General features: G+C 37.6%; 1 protein-coding gene across 1 annotated transcript; it reads left to right on the forward strand.

Annotated features, from left to right (window-relative positions):
* Positions 1-3,183: 3,183 nt before the first annotated feature.
* LOC149544308 (uncharacterized) lies at positions 3,184-7,359 on the forward strand. Its single transcript, XM_089795951.1, has 2 exons — positions 3,184-4,710; positions 5,206-7,359. Exons 1-2 carry the CDS (start codon positions 3,184-3,186, stop codon positions 7,357-7,359), a joined length of 3,681 nt encoding a protein of 1,226 aa, XP_089652077.1.
* Positions 7,360-16,842: the final 9,483 nt, after the last annotated feature.

The following is a 16,842-nucleotide window of genomic DNA, read 5'->3' on the forward strand; positions in this document are numbered from 1 at the left end:
CCTTGAGGATACACTTAGTCTATGTGGAAAGCATTAGGTTCTTTATTTGATAGAGGCATGTTGGAAAGATTTGAAGTGTTGGGAGATGCATGAGTGTTGGAAGAAGTGGAAGATGTAATGGAGACACTACTAGACATAGGTTCATCAACGTAATCTTGCTCAAGAGAAGTATCCTCAAGACATGAGTCACTAGAGGTTCCAATAATTCCATTATCAATAAAATCTTGGATTTTTTGTTTTAGCTCAATGCAATCTGAAGTACTATGCTCATTATGTTGATGATAAGAACAATAGATATCCAAGAATGGGTTTCCATATGAGCTAGACTTAGGTAACATGATGATCTTATTGCTATGATGTTTTTGCAAAGTGTCATCATAAGAATCTTCCAAGGGAGAAAAAGTTCTATTAGAAGTATGTCTAGGATCTTCTTGTTGTTTCTCAAGTGAATAGAATGCATTCATGTCTTCATCATTATCTTGGTCAAAGATAGGTCCATCATGAAATTTTGGCATAGGCTCAAAGGAGGTATCACTTGCTTGTTCTCTAAAGAGGTCTTTAGATCTAGAAGATGAAGACATTTGATGTCTTAAAGTAGAGCATGTAGACCTAGAAGAAGAGGATGACCTCAAAGAAGGTGACTCGCATGCATGTAAAGACCTTAAGGAAGATTCATGTAGTGATGCAATCTTCTCCTCTAACCTTTTCTTAAGTTTAGACTTCATTTCTGTCATGCGCTTAGAGAGATGAAGGTAAGAAAGATCATTTGTCTCTTCTAGTTCTTTGTATTGTGCATATAGATCTTGAAACTCTTTAGTGACATGGAGGATATCATGATCATCTAGATTCGGTTGAAGTTTGGCAGCACAAGGTTTAGATCCCATAGTTTTAGATGCAAAGCCAAGCATAAAATAGTCTAAAAGACAACTTGATGTTGAAACTATAGGAGATAGAGTGTTCACTTGCCAAGATATTAGAGAGAGATTAAAGCGACTTGTCAAACAATATGTCCAAAAAACTTACGACATGAATGACTCAAGTCAATAGCTAGGCAAGATGCCCAAATAGCTGGTGCAGAGCACAAAGCTTGGTATTAGAGGAATGGATAAAAACTCCATCTTGTCTTCATTCTTCCTTCCTCATACCTCTTTGGGTGTAATTAGAGGTTTTATGAAGTTTTATGCAAGGTTTGAATAAATATGAGCCCATTTGTGTAGGCACTTCATCTTAATTGGTGACCCTATAAACCAAGGATGTAAGTAGCCTATAGGGTATATATGTTTTAGGTGTTTAGGAGGGTTTCATATGGCCTAAATAGCCATGATGCTCAATAATATCATGTTTAGAATGTGTTTTGAAGTCTTCATATGAAAAGTTGCTCATATCGGCAGTTTTGAAAAAAAGTTGCTGACAACTTTTGCAAGAAAACTGTGCAACTTTTGCAAATCAGTTACATTCGACCTCTAACTGCCTTGGAGGTTGGTTTTTAGGTGTCATTAGGCTATAAATATATTGATCCTCTTCCCAAAAGAACAGAGGAACTTCATTTGTACGGATTTTTCATTGGATGAATAAAGAACTCCCTATTTTTCTGTTTAATTCGCTGTTTTCAGAGGTTGCACGTGTGGTACGGACGTGAGACTAGAAGTTTAATGGTGGATTTGCAGAGTTTTATGTCCCACTGACTCTTTGCATTTTATTTGGAGTGATTTGAAGGAGTTTGGACAAAGTTAGAGCAAATTGGGTGAAACCAGTCCCAAACCCTCCATAAAATTAGGGTTTTGTGCAAATGAGCCATTAGAGTGCACCTAATTGGCCTCAGGGGTACAAAACCCAATAATCTGAGAGAAGACATGTACCATTTGTTGATTCTAGAAGTAGGAGTAGTTTCCATGGTGGGAGTCCAAGTTTCAATGATGCCCTAGTTCAAGTTAGGCATAGGATTTGAACTCGGAATGCAGATTTGGAAGTAGAATTGTGAAGTTTGGTTGATTGGAGTGCAACCAAAGGTTGAATTGGAAGTCTTAGACCTTCCCTAACACCATCCAAGTCAGTATCTTTTTCCGTGTACCCATTTCCTTGCACTTGCTTAACAAACCAAGCCTAATTAGGCCTATTAGGACTGCGTGTTTTGCATAGGTTGGGATATGCTGGAGTGGAGTGAGATTTTAAGATTTGGAGGTCTTTAAGGGGAGTCAAAAGGGTATCTGAAACTCTATTTTATTTGCCAAGTCGTTTGGGAAAATCAAAAGATATGGCTGAAACTCAGGTTTTGCTGACCTACTAGGATTCACTAGGTAGGTATTGGTTGGGTGTATTACAAAAGTGTGGGAATCTGAAAAGCTGTTGATTCAGAGTACATTGGGATATGTGAAGGTGTGTTGACCATCAAATCAAGTGGTTGAGAGGCCTAAAGAATAGATCCATGTTTTGGCCTAGTTGTGGGATGCTATTTCTAAAAGCAAATTGGGAGCAGACTTTGCTTACCTGTTCCTTGCTTTGAGAAGGTTGTCAAACCTTGTGAGAAGGTTATTTGCCAAGAGTGGAAGGTCCTTTAAGGATCTCTTAAGGCTAGAAGCAAGTTTGGCTTGTTTGAAGGGTCTAAGTGCAATCTAGACCAAGAGTACACTTCCGGTGTGTAACTCTGCATCAAGGTGGTATCAGAGCAGGTTAAGACCTGTTTTCATCATGTCTGAAGGAGAAGATGGACCAGAGAGGGCTCTCCCTCTGAGGGTCACAAATGCAGAACTAGCCAAGATAGTACAAGAACAAATGGCTGAAAGTAGGGCCTTTAGAGAAGAGAACAGAGCAGTCAAGAGAGAGTTGGAGAGACTCAAGGGCAAGTTGAAGAGAGGAGAAAACTATGAATCAGAAAATGAAGAGGTGGAGCAAGATGACAATGCAACAGCAGTACCACCTGATCAAAGGCCTCTCTTACAAGCACTAGAAAGGATGGGAGTCAAGGGTGGAGAGATCCCTACATTTCAAGGAAAACTCAATCCTGATGAATGCATTGATTGGCTTGAAGCCATGGACAATCACTTTGAATGTGACCATATTCCACCAAGCCAAAAAGTAAAGATTGCCAAGACTAAGTTGAAGGGTGCAGCACTAAGCTGGTGGAATTTTGTTTAGAATGAGAGGGCTGAGGATGGCAAGGAGCCCATAACTACTTGGAAAAAAATGAGAGCAGAGATTAAGAGGCAGTTTGTGCCCGAGGATTATGAAATCCTTGTGAACCAAAGGTTGCATAACCTCAAACAAAGGGATCTTGATGTGAGCACATACACACAAGAGTTCCATAACTTGACATTAAGAGCCAAGGTCAATGAGACAAATAAACAAAAACTAGCCAGATATGTAAGTGGCTTGAAGTATTCTATTCAAGATGAATTGACATTGGTAAATTTGGAGTCTATACACCAGTGTTTTAATCTTGCATTGAAGATTGAAGAGAAGCATAAGAGGAGAGGTGATTCAAACACCAACAAAAGAGGAGGTAGCAATAATTTTAGAGGAAGAGGAGGCAGATTTCAAGGCAGAGGCTCTGGTTTCAGAGATGAAAATCAGAATCAGAATATGGATACCAGTCAAAGAGGATCTTTTAGAGGCAGAGGCAATAATGGCAATAGAGGAAGGAATGGCAACAGGAGCAGAGGAGGCCAGGTCTTCACTGGTAGGTGTTTTATTTGCAATCAGACAGGGCATCAATCCTTTAGATGTCCCCAAAAAGGAGGAGACAGCAGCAGACCCGGAGATAGGAGAATTAATCTATTGCAAGAAGAAGAAGAGGATGGGCAAAGCATCTCATCCTATCACACCACAACCTCCAGACTTGCTAATCCTGAAACTGGAGAGTGCCTCATGATGCAAAGGACACTTTTGAAGGTACCACAACCTGCTGAACCACCTCAGAGGAAAACATTGTTCAGGACACATTGCAAGGTGAAAGGAAAGGTATGTAAGTTAATTGTGGATTCAGGGTCAACTGACAATATAGCATCTAAAGAAATGGTGGATAAATTAAAGTTGCCTAGGATACCACACCCATACCCTTATAAAGCTTCTTGGTTGACAAAAGACAAACAAACATTGGTAAATGAACAAGTTTGGGTGGAGTTCACATTAGGAGAGTATTCTGATAAAGTTTTGTGTGATGTCACTGAGATGGATGCATGTCACCTCTTATTAGGGAGGCCATGGCAGTTTGATGTAAAATCAAGGCATGATGGAGAAACCAACATTTATACAATAACTAAGGGAGGTGTTAAGTATACAATGAGGCCATTGCCTGATGATAACAAATCAGACCATATAGTTAGTAGTGTGACTTTAGTAGGGGAGAAGGAATTCCTCAAAACTATAAAAGAAAAGGACACACCCTGCTTTGCAATAGTGGTAAGACCAAAACAAGAATCAAGGAACCTAGTCAAGCCTAGAGCAGATTTGAAAAAAGATGATGTAGGACCCAAGGAGGTTAGGGATTTGCTAAACAAGTATCATGGGATTGTGGCAGGGAGTGTACCATCTACTTTACCACCAGAGAGAGAGGTGAGTCATTGTATAGACCTCATACCAGGGGCCACTTTACCAAATAAGGCTGCATACAAGTTGACTCCAGAACAGAATGAGGAGATAGCAAAACAAATAGAAGAGTTGCTGTCTAAGGGTCTGATTAGGAAGAGTGTGAGTCCATGTGCAGTACCTGCAGTACTTGCACCAAAAAAGGAAGGAACATGGAGGCTATGTACGGACTCAAGGGCTATAAACAAGATAACCATCCGGTATAGGTTTCCCATGCCAAGAATGGAAGATTTGTTGGATTGTTTAGGAGGGGCTAAAATTTACTCCAAAGTAGACTTAAAAAGTGGATACCATCAGATAAGGATCAGAAAAGGGGATGAGTGGAAAACAACATTTAAAACAACTGAGGGTCTTTATGAGTGGCTTGTGATGCCATTTGGGCTATCAAATGCCCCAAGTACCTTCATGAGATTGATGAATGAGGTACTTAAGCCTTTCCTTAACAAGTTTGTTGTGGTATACCTAGATGACATACTAGTGTTTAGCAAGGATGAAGAGGAACACTTCAAACATCTAGATTTGGTCCTAAAAAGATTGCATGAGGAAGATCTCAAGATCAATTTGGAAAAGTGTATATTTGTGAAGGATGAACTGATATTTTTTGGTTTCGTTATTTCTAAGGACTCTTTGAAAATGGATCCCTCCAAAGTAGAAGCTATAATAAATTGGCCATCTCCTACCACTGCTGGTGAGGTTAAAAGTTTCCATGGTTTATGTAATTTTTATAGAAAATTCATAAGGAATTTCAGTGGGATATCTGCTCCAATGGTGGATACCATTAAGGGGGGCAAGAAATGTCATTTTGTATGGACTAATGCTGCAGAAGAATCTTTCCAAATGCTGAAGCAGAAGATAGAACAAGAACCAGTCCTAAAGTTCCCTGATTTCAACAAAGTGTTTGTCATAGAATGTGATGCAAGCACTAAAGCTATTGGTGGTGTATTGAGTCAAGAGGGCAGACCAATAGCCTTCTTTAGTGAGAAGTTAAATGAAGCAAAGCAGAAATATTCAGTATATGATCTAGAGTTGTATGCTATGGTCCAATCCTTAAAAAGATGGAGGCATTATTTACTTTCCAAGGAGTTTATTGTTTTTACTGATAATCAGGCTTTGAGCTTTCTTAACAGGCAGGAAAAATTAAATCAAAGGCACATGAAGTGGATGGAGTTCATCCAAGCATATACTTTCTCAATCAAGCACAAGAAAGGGATCACAAACAAAGTTGCTGATGCCCTAAGCAGAAGAAACCTCCTAGTTCAATCAATTGAACTTGAAACCGTTGGCATAGAAGGTATGAAGGATCTATACAGCCAAGATGAAGATTTCAAAGAGATTTATAAAGTTTGCCAAAGCATGGAAGGCAGGTATCACACAGAGCTCTCTGATTTTTTAATTCAAGATGGTTTATTGTTTAAGGGGGGACAATTATGTATTCCTAGGGGATCATATAGAGAGAATATAATCAAAGAAAAACATAGTGGGGGCATGTCTGGTCATTTTGGATTAGACAAAACACTTGAGCAAGTTAGGAGATTCTACCATTGGCCAAAAATGCAGTCCGATGTAAGAAAGTTTGTGGAATCTTGTATAATTTGTCAAAAGGCTAAAGGGCACTCATCAAATGCAGGGCTTTATACTCCTCTACCTATCCCTGACAGACCATGGGATTCAATAAGAATGGATTTTGTATTGGGATTACCAAAAACTAAGGCAGCAAATGATAGTGTGTTTGTGGTTGTTGACAGATTTTCCAAAATGTCTCACTTTATCCCTTGCAAAACTACACATGATGCTTCAAACATTGCAGGTCTATTCTTCAAAGAAGTGGTAAGACTCCATGGTTTACCAAGGTCTATTGTTTCAGACAGAGACTCCAAGTTCCTAGGACATTTTTGGAGGACTCTTTGGAAAAGACTTGGAACAAATCTTAATTTTTCTTCTGCCTATCACCCTCAATCAGATGGGCAGACTGAGGTAACAAATAGGTCACTAGGGAACCTACTAAGATGCTTGGCACAACAATATGGTGGATCATGGGATAATATATTACCACAAGCTGAATATGCATACAATGATTCAGTAAACAGAAGTACTGGTTTGACACCATTCCAAATTGTTTATGGTGAACACCCAAGGGGAGTACTAGAGTTAAGGGATGTCAGTCAGATGGAGAGGAGAAGTGCCCAAGCTCAAGACTTTGCACAAGTGATGAAGGAGGTACAACACCAAGTGAAAGACAGACTGTCTAAATCTGCAGACAAGTACAGAGAACATGCCAACAAGAAAAGAAGGGATTTGCAGTTCAAGGTTGGAGACCTTGTCATGGTCCATTTGAAGAAGGAAAGGATGCCAAAGGGACAGCATACCAAGTTGATGGCAAAGAAAATTGGTCCATTTAAGATCCTACAAAAATGTGGGAACAATGCATACAAAATTGAATTGCCACCGGATGTTGGATTGTCACCAATCTTTAATGTCTCTGATTTGTTTGCTTTCAAAGAACCTACTGATATTGTGGATGCAGGTACAGGTCTGGAAGAGCAGGTTACTGATGTTGCATTGCCAAAGACACATAAACTCCAAATTGAGTGCATATTGGACAAGAGAGTTTCTATGGAGACACGAAGAGGCACATACTATACCTACTTGGTCAAATGGGCTGGGTTACCTGAGGAGGATGCAACATGGATGACTCAAGCAGAGATAGAGAAAGCAGGCTATCAATTTAACACCATTCCCAACTCAAGGGACTTGAGTTCTTTTGGAGAGGGGTAGTATGGTGCAGAGCACAAAGCTTGGTATTAGAGGAATGGATAAAAACTCCATCTTGTCTTCATTCTTCCTTCCTCATACCTCTTTGGATGTAATTAGAGGTTTTATGACGTTTTATGCAAGGTTTGAATAAATATGAGCCCATTTGTGTAGGCACTTCATCTTAATTGGTGACCCTATAAACCAAGGATGTAAGTAGCCTATAGGGTATATATGTTTTAGGTGTTTAGGAGGGTTTCATATGGCCTAAATAGCCATGATGCTCAATAATATCACGTTTAGAATGTGTTTTGAAGTCTTCATATGAAAAGTTGCTCATATCGGCAGTTTTGAAAAAAAGTTGCTGACAACTTTTGCAAGAAAACTGTGCAACTTTTGCAAATCAGTTACATTTGACCTCTAACTGCCTTGGAGGTCAGTTTTTAGGTGTCATTAGGCTATAAATATATTGATCCTCTTCCCAAAAGAACAGAGGAACTTCATTTGTACGGATTTTTCATTGGATGAATAAAGAACTCCCTATTTTTCTGTTTAATTCGCTGTTTTCAGAGGTTGCACGTGTGGTACGAACGTGAGACTAGAAGTTTAATGGTGGATTTGCTGAGTTTTATGTCCCACTGACTCTTTGCATTTTATTTGGAGTGATTTGAAGGAGTTTGGACAAAGTTAGAGCAAATTGGGTGAAACCAGTCCCAAACCCTCCATAAAATCAGGGTTTTGTGCAAATGAGCCATTAGAGTGCACCTAATTGGCCTCAGGGGTACAAAACCCAATAATCTGAGAGAAGACATGTACCATTTGTTGATTCTAGAAGTAGGAGTAGTTTCCATGGTGGGAGTCCAAGTTTCAATGATGCCCTAGTTCAAGTTAGGCATAGGATTTGAACTCGGAATGCAGATTTGGAAGTAGAATTGTGAAGTTTGGTTGATTGGAGTGCAACCAAAGGTTGAATTGGAAGTCTTAGACCTTCCCTAACACCATCCAAGTCAGTATCTTTTTCTGTGTACCCATTTCCTTGCACTTGCTTAACAAACCAAGCCTAATTAGGCCTATTAGGACTGCGTGTTTTGCATAGGTTGGGATATGCTAGAGTGGAGTGAGATTTTAAGATTTGGAGGTCTTTAAGGGGAGTCAAAAGGGTATCTGAAACTCTATTTTATTTGCCAAGTCGTTTGGGAAAATCAAAAGATATGGCTGAAACTCAGGTTTTGCTGACCTACTAGGATTCACTAGGTAGGTATTGGTTGGGTGTATTACAAAAGTGTGGGAATCTGAAAAGCTGTTGATTCAGAGTACATTGGGATATGTGAAGGTGTGTTGACCATCAAATCAAGTGGTTGAGAGGCCTAAAGCATAGATCCATGTTTTGGCCTAGTTGTGGGATGCTATTTCTAAAAGCAAATTGGGAGCAGACTTTGCTTACCTGTTCCTTGCATTGAGAAGGTTGTCAAACCTTGTGAGAAGGTTATTTGCCAAGAGTGGAAGGTCCTTTAAGGATCTCTTAAGGCTAGAAGCAAGTTTGGCTTGTTTGAAGGGTCTAAGTGCAATCTAGACCAAGAGTACACTTCCGGTGTGTAACTCTGCATCAATAGCCAAATAGATAGAGCAAGCAGGGTGACAAGTGAACAACTCTCCAACCCAAGAGTGTAGTCAAGAAATCAAGGTAACCATTTTAGCAAAAGGATAACTAGCAAGCATGCATAGATCATGAAGACAAAAAGACCAAGAGCACTAAGACCAAAGAGCCACTTTAAGCATGTTCAAGAACTAGAGACATAGAAGATAAAAATCAAATGATGAGACTCCCCTTAGCAAGAAACACAAGAAAATGTTTGCATTTGATGTTTTGACTTGGTTGACAAAGTTTGACAATAGTTGATAGCATAGCAAGTTTGATGTTCAAAAGCAATTTCTTTCCAAGCAAGATAGTGACACATGGAGTATTCTTCAAACAATCAAGCAAGGGACAAAGCAACCTTGCATGATACAAGCATATGTGATGTCTCAAAAGAATTCCGTAGAATTATCATCATGTGTATGTTCAAAATATTTTCACTAGTATACCACATTCAAGAACATATCAAGCAATATCTACCTATAGGGCATGGTTCATTACTCAACAACTTGGCCCACACTTGATGCTCCTTTGCCTCACACCAAGTGGTTTCCCACAAGAGATATTAGCTTTGTCATAGAAGTGTCATAAGCACAACTAAGGGAACACATATGGTGAGTGTAAAATCTTGGGGTGATCCGGGTAGTCCACTAGGATCGATCCTTGCACCAAGAAGTTGAGCGGCTAAAAAAGGTAGTTACTAACTTAGGGTGTTTAGATAGGGCTTCCGTTCATAGTGTTCCTCTTGCTCCCAATTACAGGACACCTCACCTTGCGATGAGTAACCGATCTTGTGACCACAAGGGTACCTTAAGCATTCTTGCCTAGTGATCTCCTTATGGTCGAAATACCATAAGCGATCACACTAAGCGAAGACAAACACTATGTCTACCAAAGTTTTGTGTCTTTGGTAGCCTTGATTTTATAGTGGGTTGGAAGAGTCGGGTAATCTGCTTGTCCCCACTTGGGTCGTTCCTCTCAGGTTGTCCGAGAGCAGACCCTCTAAAGGATTCTAACTACACAAAGAGTGGATCAACTTTTGGAAGTCAAGATTTCTGATTCACCACAAGGGTGAAGAGCATACTCTCCTATTCCAATAATTTTCTCCCAAACACACCAGAAAGATTCAGTTACCCCTTGCTTTTGAAACCAAATGGCAAGTCAAGATTTCTGATTCACCACGAGGGTGAAGAGCATACTCTCCTATTACCAAAAGACTCCAATCACAAGTTTTATGTGCCTATAAAATGAACAATTATTCAATGCCACACATAGAAACAAAAAAGAAAGAAATTTTGAGTTTTTATGCTTTGGGCAGCCCTGCAAACAATGTTAGTAGCCCTTGCGCATTTGAAGCTTTGACATGCGTTCTTTTTATGCAATGTTTCAATTTTTTTTCATAAGGATGGCAATCTGCAATCACAACTTGTTAGCACCACAAGTTAGTGTGAAATAAAATTAAAATATTGCAATAAAAAATAGTTAGTTGTCTCAAATATCCAAGTTATCTTCCAATCAAGTGTATGCAAAGAAAGTGCAAACTAATCACAAATGCTCTCATTTTTACTCTTTGATTTTGACCTAGTCAACAAGATTGGACTTGTTTGCTATGATTTTGTATCCAAAAATAAAAATGAAAAAAAGAGACCCCTATTAAAAATCAGAAAGCTTTCCAAAAATGCAAAAAAAATTTAAAAATCTCTTTATTTGCTCCCTAGAGATTGATTTTGTCAAAACAGGCCAAATTTATCAAATCGAGTTTTTGATCTTTAATACGACTTTAAAATTCAAAACACAAAAAAAGAACCCCTATTATAATTGAAAAAGCTTTCTAAAAATGTAAGTTTTTAAAACAAATTCGCTGATTTGCGATCAGAAAAAACTTTTTATGAAAAAAAAAGAAAAACTCATAACTCCTGAAAATAACGTCAAAATTCTTTGCAAATCGGATTGAGACATTTTGAGCATATATCCAACCTACAAAAAATATTTCAGAACCAAAATCTAAGCGGTTTAAAAGATATGATCAAATCTTTAAACCAACTAAGTTTTTGGCCTTCAAACTAATTTACTTATGGGTTGGCCTTAAAATCAAAGTGATAATTCTACAAAAGTATTTGATTAGATCCAATATGCTGCTGTAAAAAATCAGAGATGAAAAATAAAAGCAAATGGAGCTAGAAATTTGATTCAAGCCCCACGGTGGGTGCCAAAAATGTACACTCGAAAGTGTCCCACTCTAAACCCTTCTATCCAAACGATTCCATGAGTTGGAATGCTTGGATGCCGGCTTAGAGCTCCCTATCCATGGAGTGCAAGAGAGTATATTTCAAGAATAAGAAGGCTCTTAGATGAGCCTTAGAGATACTCTTCTTGCTAGTAAACCATGCAATGGGAGGTTCCAAAGATAAGATGCAAGAATGCAAATGTCCCAAGGAGTTCCTCAAGGATGCAATGCAACTAAAGATTAAGCTAGCATAAATATGAAAAGTGCAGCTATTTTAAGCATGGATGAGAGTGTTACAATCCAAATATTAAGCTATGTGAGATATATTATTGCAAAATAGAAGCTAAACTAACATGCAACATGAATCTAAGTTAAAATGCCATGGTATGAGAGAATGTAGACAAGAAAGAGAAGTTCTCCACAAAGCTCTAAAGAAACCTGTTAGAAAACCTGCAGCATAACAATATTCAAAATGAAGGATCGATTGAGGGGGAAAGCTCTCTCCCTTTTAAAGATGTATGGACGGTGGAGATCAAGATGAAGATGGTGGATGATCAACGGTGGAATTCGAAAATAGGAGTGATCCATGTGCACACACAAATCAACCAATAGAATATAAGTTGACTTGTCATATAAGACAAAAGTCACAAAGCCTTTTCTTTTAATTTCAAAATAGAAAAAGGACTTTATGTGTGCACTTTAAGTGGGTTAGAAGAATGGGGTCTTTTATTTAATTAAAAGGGGACATGTTCTTTTAATCAAATAATAAACTTAGGATAGCATAGTCAAACTATAGGTTATAATCAAATAAATTGATTATTAGCAATTTGGCTTAGGTAAGTGATTAAATTAATTTAGCCAAAATGTTGAAAAGGGGGCTAATAGTCTAGATGACCATTTTTAGGTGATTACAATTATGTCATCCATCCTTGGCATAGGAAACCTATATTTCACTATGATCTTGTTAATAGCCCTAGAATCAATACACATTCTCTATTCTCCATTCTTTTTAGGTGCTAATACAATAGATACAACACATGGACTCAAACTTTCTTTGATCAAGCCTTTTTGTAGCAACTCATGCACTTGTCTATTAATTTCTTCATTCTTTGTAGGTGTCAATCTATATGGTTCTTTTTTTAGAAAACTAGCTCCAGGAATCAGATCCATACAATGACTTATGCTTCTTACTAGAGGTAAACCATCAAGAATATCATCAGCAACAATATGTTTATATTCATTCAGCAATTCTGCAATTTCTACTATCATACCAACTTTTGCTGCTTGGTCATTACTACCAACACTCGGTCCTCTAGGAACTATAGCAAAACAAACTTGATTCTTCTTTACTTCCATTTCAAATTGCTTTCCATTAACCATGCAAAATTTTATTGTAGTACAACTGACCTCATCTGGACTTTCAATCAAAGGCAATAATATTTTTTTCTTCCCATTCACCCAAAGAGTATATTTTTTGAATCTTCCATCATGTACAACATATCTATCATATTGCCAAGGTCTACCCAAGAAAATATGAAAAAAATCCATAGGCATAATATCACACAACACTTCATCAAAGTAATGTCCAATCTTGAACTTCACAATACATTGTTCACTTACCAATATCTTATGCTCATCATTGATCCATGAAACATGATAGGGTTTGAGATGTTTTAGTCTCTGTAACTGCAACTTTGTAACCAGCTCCTTTGATGCCAAATTTGTTGAACTTCCACTATCAATGGTCACCTTGCAACATTTTCTAGCCATCTTACATCTAGTCTTGAAAAGACTTCTTCTAAGGACAGGTTCCTCATTACTTCTCTTATTACATAAAGTTCTTCTCACCATTAGATTTTCTCCAACCTATAGTCCACTTGGTGAACTCTCAATGTCTCCTTGAATCTCAACATTTCTATTATTCTGCCCACTTTCAGAAGATCTACATTCAAAATATCTATGCCCTTCTTTACCACATCTAAAATGATTACCGTGAAAACTACCTCTAGAATAAGAATTACCTCTTCCTCAGTAAGATCCAATACCTCCTCGGTATGAGCTACCACCTTTCTACTCAGTCTTGTCTTAATCATCATTCTTCCATTCAAATTTTCCTTTATCCTGCACAAAACTTTCAGCTTTTATACCTTCACCATAAGATCTACCACCTCTACCTCTTTGTATTTGTTAATGCTTATTTGCTAAGATCTCCTTAGCTTTCAAGGCATATTGATATGCTTCTTCCACACTTTCCAACTTCACAAAACTTATTTCATCCTGAATTCTAGATCTCAATCTATTTATGTACCTTGCAATTTTCTCAACATCGTCATCCACATGTCTATATTTGATGTCCAATCTATAAAATTCCTCAATATACTCTTTCACAGTCATGTCCTTTTGTTTCAAATTTTGCATTTTTCTAAACAAGCTAACTTGGTAATTAGCAGGAAGGAATTTGTTGTTTACCGTGTTCACCATATTTGGCCAAGTTCTAACCTTCTCCTTTTCTCTCCTTTGTCTATCAGTTTGCAAATGCTCTCAACATAGCGAAGCATAACCTTTCAGCCTAGTAACTACAATCTTCACCTTCTTATTATCAGGAGTGCTTTCATACTCAAAGAACTTCTCCATATTTTAGATCCAATCCAACACAACATTGGTATCCAATTTTCTATCATAAGCAACAACTTCTACAAAAGGCTTTGAATTTTCCCTAGACAACACTCTCAACAATCTTTCCTCATCTTTATCTTCTTCAAGTTCTAGATTATGGTTGGGTGTTGCTGCTTCATCATCGCTTACATCATCAAGATGTGCTCCTCTCCTCTAGGCTATCTCCACAACATCTAATTTGGTTGAAATTTGTCTAAACTAATCTAATATAGCATTATCAACATTATTTCCTCTACCATGAACCATCTTTACAAATTAGGTTCTTGCAAGATCATAACCCTTTGCAAGTTATAGGCCAAATCCATAGATTTTCAACCATACAATCAAATCCAAATCAGGGTTCTACATGATCTAATCTCCACAAGGAAAAAACTAGCTCTGATACCACCTAATGCAAGGAAGGATAGGGAAAACTAGGGCCAATGGCACACCCAGCTCTCCGAACCACCTTATAAGACTTAACACAACAGAAGAAAAAACAAAGAATAGCAACCAAAGGATAAAGAAGAGTAAAATACTTTCATTGATTCTTCAAATATTTAAAATAAATGCATAGATATAAGGGCTTTTTGGGTTTCATCTAGATACAAAATACAAAGATCAACAACAAATTTGCACTTTCAAGTTCTGCTCTGCAATCCTCTTCGAAACTGCTTAAAACTCCTAACCGTCCTAGCTCCTAGCCTAAAAACTCTATTTATACTTGCCAAAATGACTTAAAAATCATTTTAGAACATGGATAAGCCACAAGTCAGCTCTCAACAAATATTAAATGAAAATAAACTTAACATTAAATACACAAGTCAGCCTACATCAACAATTAACTATCCTGAAATTGATGTCCAAGTAAAATCATGATATCTCCTAGATCCAATTGAGTTAGAACTCATGCTTTGAACTATAGGTAGATATCTAGGTCCTCTACAATATCTTAAGTGTAAATAATCTGATTCATCAAGGAAAATTATGCATCCATTCTGTAAGTTGAGCACATAAAACTATCATACAAAATTTCCATAAAATCGATGTCCTGGGAGAATTTCCATATCTCCCAATTCATAAGGAGTTAGAACTTTCACCTTGCACCATAGATAGTGCTCTAGGAACTATTCAATCCATAAATATTAAAAAACTCCATTCATTATGGAAAATTAGTTACATGGTCTGCAACAAGCACCCATAAACTAGAAAACAAAGTTCCAACAAAACTCAGTTTCAACAACAAGATAAGAATTGAAAACATGCAGGATAGTAGTGCAACCTAGGATTCTCCTACATTAGATAACAAGAATGAAGTTTCAAGAGGATCTAAGAACACTAGAGGCTATAAAAATAAAATTTTGACCTTCTCTATGCATTTTTAGGAATTTAACTACCATTAGAATGTGTTTCTGGTGAATGGAAAGCTCATTCTTCAAAATTGTTGGCACACCTCTATGAAAAGAACACCTTGGTGGTAGGCTCAAAAAATCAAAGATTTTCTCAAATTTCATAACTAAAATTCTAGCTTCTAGGTTTTCTTACCCTTTATATGAAAGTGATGTTTGGATGTATTCTCTTGAATTTCTCTATAATATCTATCACTTGGGTAGCATCTGGAAAATCCAGAGTGATATACTTATCTTTTACTATCTGTCGGTAATTGATAACCTCCATACAAATATTTACAAAATCTTGAAGTTTAGTGTCTAGTGCCAATAGTTCCTCTTTAGTCTTAAATGCTTATCTGATATCTTCTTTTGACGAAGCATCTTTAAAGGTATTTTGGAACTGTTGGATAGCTGATTGCACTAGAATGAGTTTAGTCTTTGACTCATCTTCAAAAATATCAAGGCAGGCATCACTGTAATACTTCTTAGCTTCCAAAATCTTCTCTTGTATTTGATCTCTTAGCTTATGTATACCCTAATGTAATGTGTCCATTAATTTATTACTAGCCACTATCTTCTCAATCCAATCCTCTAACTAATCCAGTTCCTTAGCCAAGTACACCTCCATAAGTGTATGATAGCTTTGACCCTTTATTGCTTCAAGTGTTTGCAGGTCATTTCCCCAAGTATGTACCTCATCAAATAGCCCAAAATCTTGGTTCAATATACACACCAACTTTTCTGTACTAGCCTAAACATGGTGCAATAGTTTCAAATTAGCATGTATAATTTACACACCTTTATCCTCAAAATTGTCATGCCATTTCTGACATGCACCCAAAAATGAATCTATTTGTACACTCCCCTTATGTCTCCTCTCCAATGCCACAACAAGAGTTATCTCTAGATTATCCAGGTCAATGGGGCCCACTATTCCATGTAAATAGCCTCTCATAAGGTTATTTATCTCCTCAACATTATCAACACATACTCATCTTCATCCATGTGTTTGAACACTTCCTTTATACCCTAGTGATTAATACCTTGGTTGTATCTACCATGGGTTTCCCTAGTAGGACCTCCCTAATTTAATATTCTTTAGGGGTCAAGTCCTTAATGTTAGAATGTGGAGGAGGGATGGAAATATGTGCAAGCAAGTTTTGATCTTGGTTCTTCATTATGAAGGCCAATGTTCACTCATCACTTGTTGGTGGCTTAGGCTTCTTGATGACTTTCACTAACTCATCCATTCCACCTCTACACTCACATTTAGCTATCTCTTTTTCTAGACCATAATCTACCTCTTTAGCCAAGTTGGTGTAGTGCCCATGGGAGACATGTATTTGACTCAAGAGGAGATTTGCACTGCTGGCCCTTTTCCCTTATCACTCCTTTCTAGAGTCTTCTTTTTCTGAGAGAGATCTATGTTGGGAGTTCCTATATCTATTGTAGCCAAAGTTCTTACCTCTATATCTTAAGAAGTTTACTGAGGCTCTTTAGGTATTTGTCCCTCCTTTCATACTTCATCGGATGACAACTGTTTGAGCTCTTCTTCATCCACTATCTTCTTCATTAGTGATAGAAGGGAGAGGAGTGAC

This window comes from Cupressus sempervirens, chromosome 8 (genome assembly GCF_028749045.1).
Source record: "Cupressus sempervirens isolate cs-2001-9-10 chromosome 8, ASM2874904v1, whole genome shotgun sequence".
Classification (NCBI taxonomy): Eukaryota; Viridiplantae; Streptophyta; class Pinopsida; order Cupressales; family Cupressaceae; genus Cupressus; species Cupressus sempervirens.

Excerpts from the sequence above, each read along its gene's own strand:
- LOC149544308 (XM_089795951.1), top strand. The coding sequence starts at position 3,184 with ATGAGAGCAGAGATTAAGAGGCAGTTTGTGCCCGAGGATTATGAAATC. Across the intron at positions 4,711-5,205 it reads GTCCATGTGCAGTACCTGCA|GACTCTTTGAAAATGGATCC; the intron begins GTACTTGCACCA and ends GTTATTTCTAAG.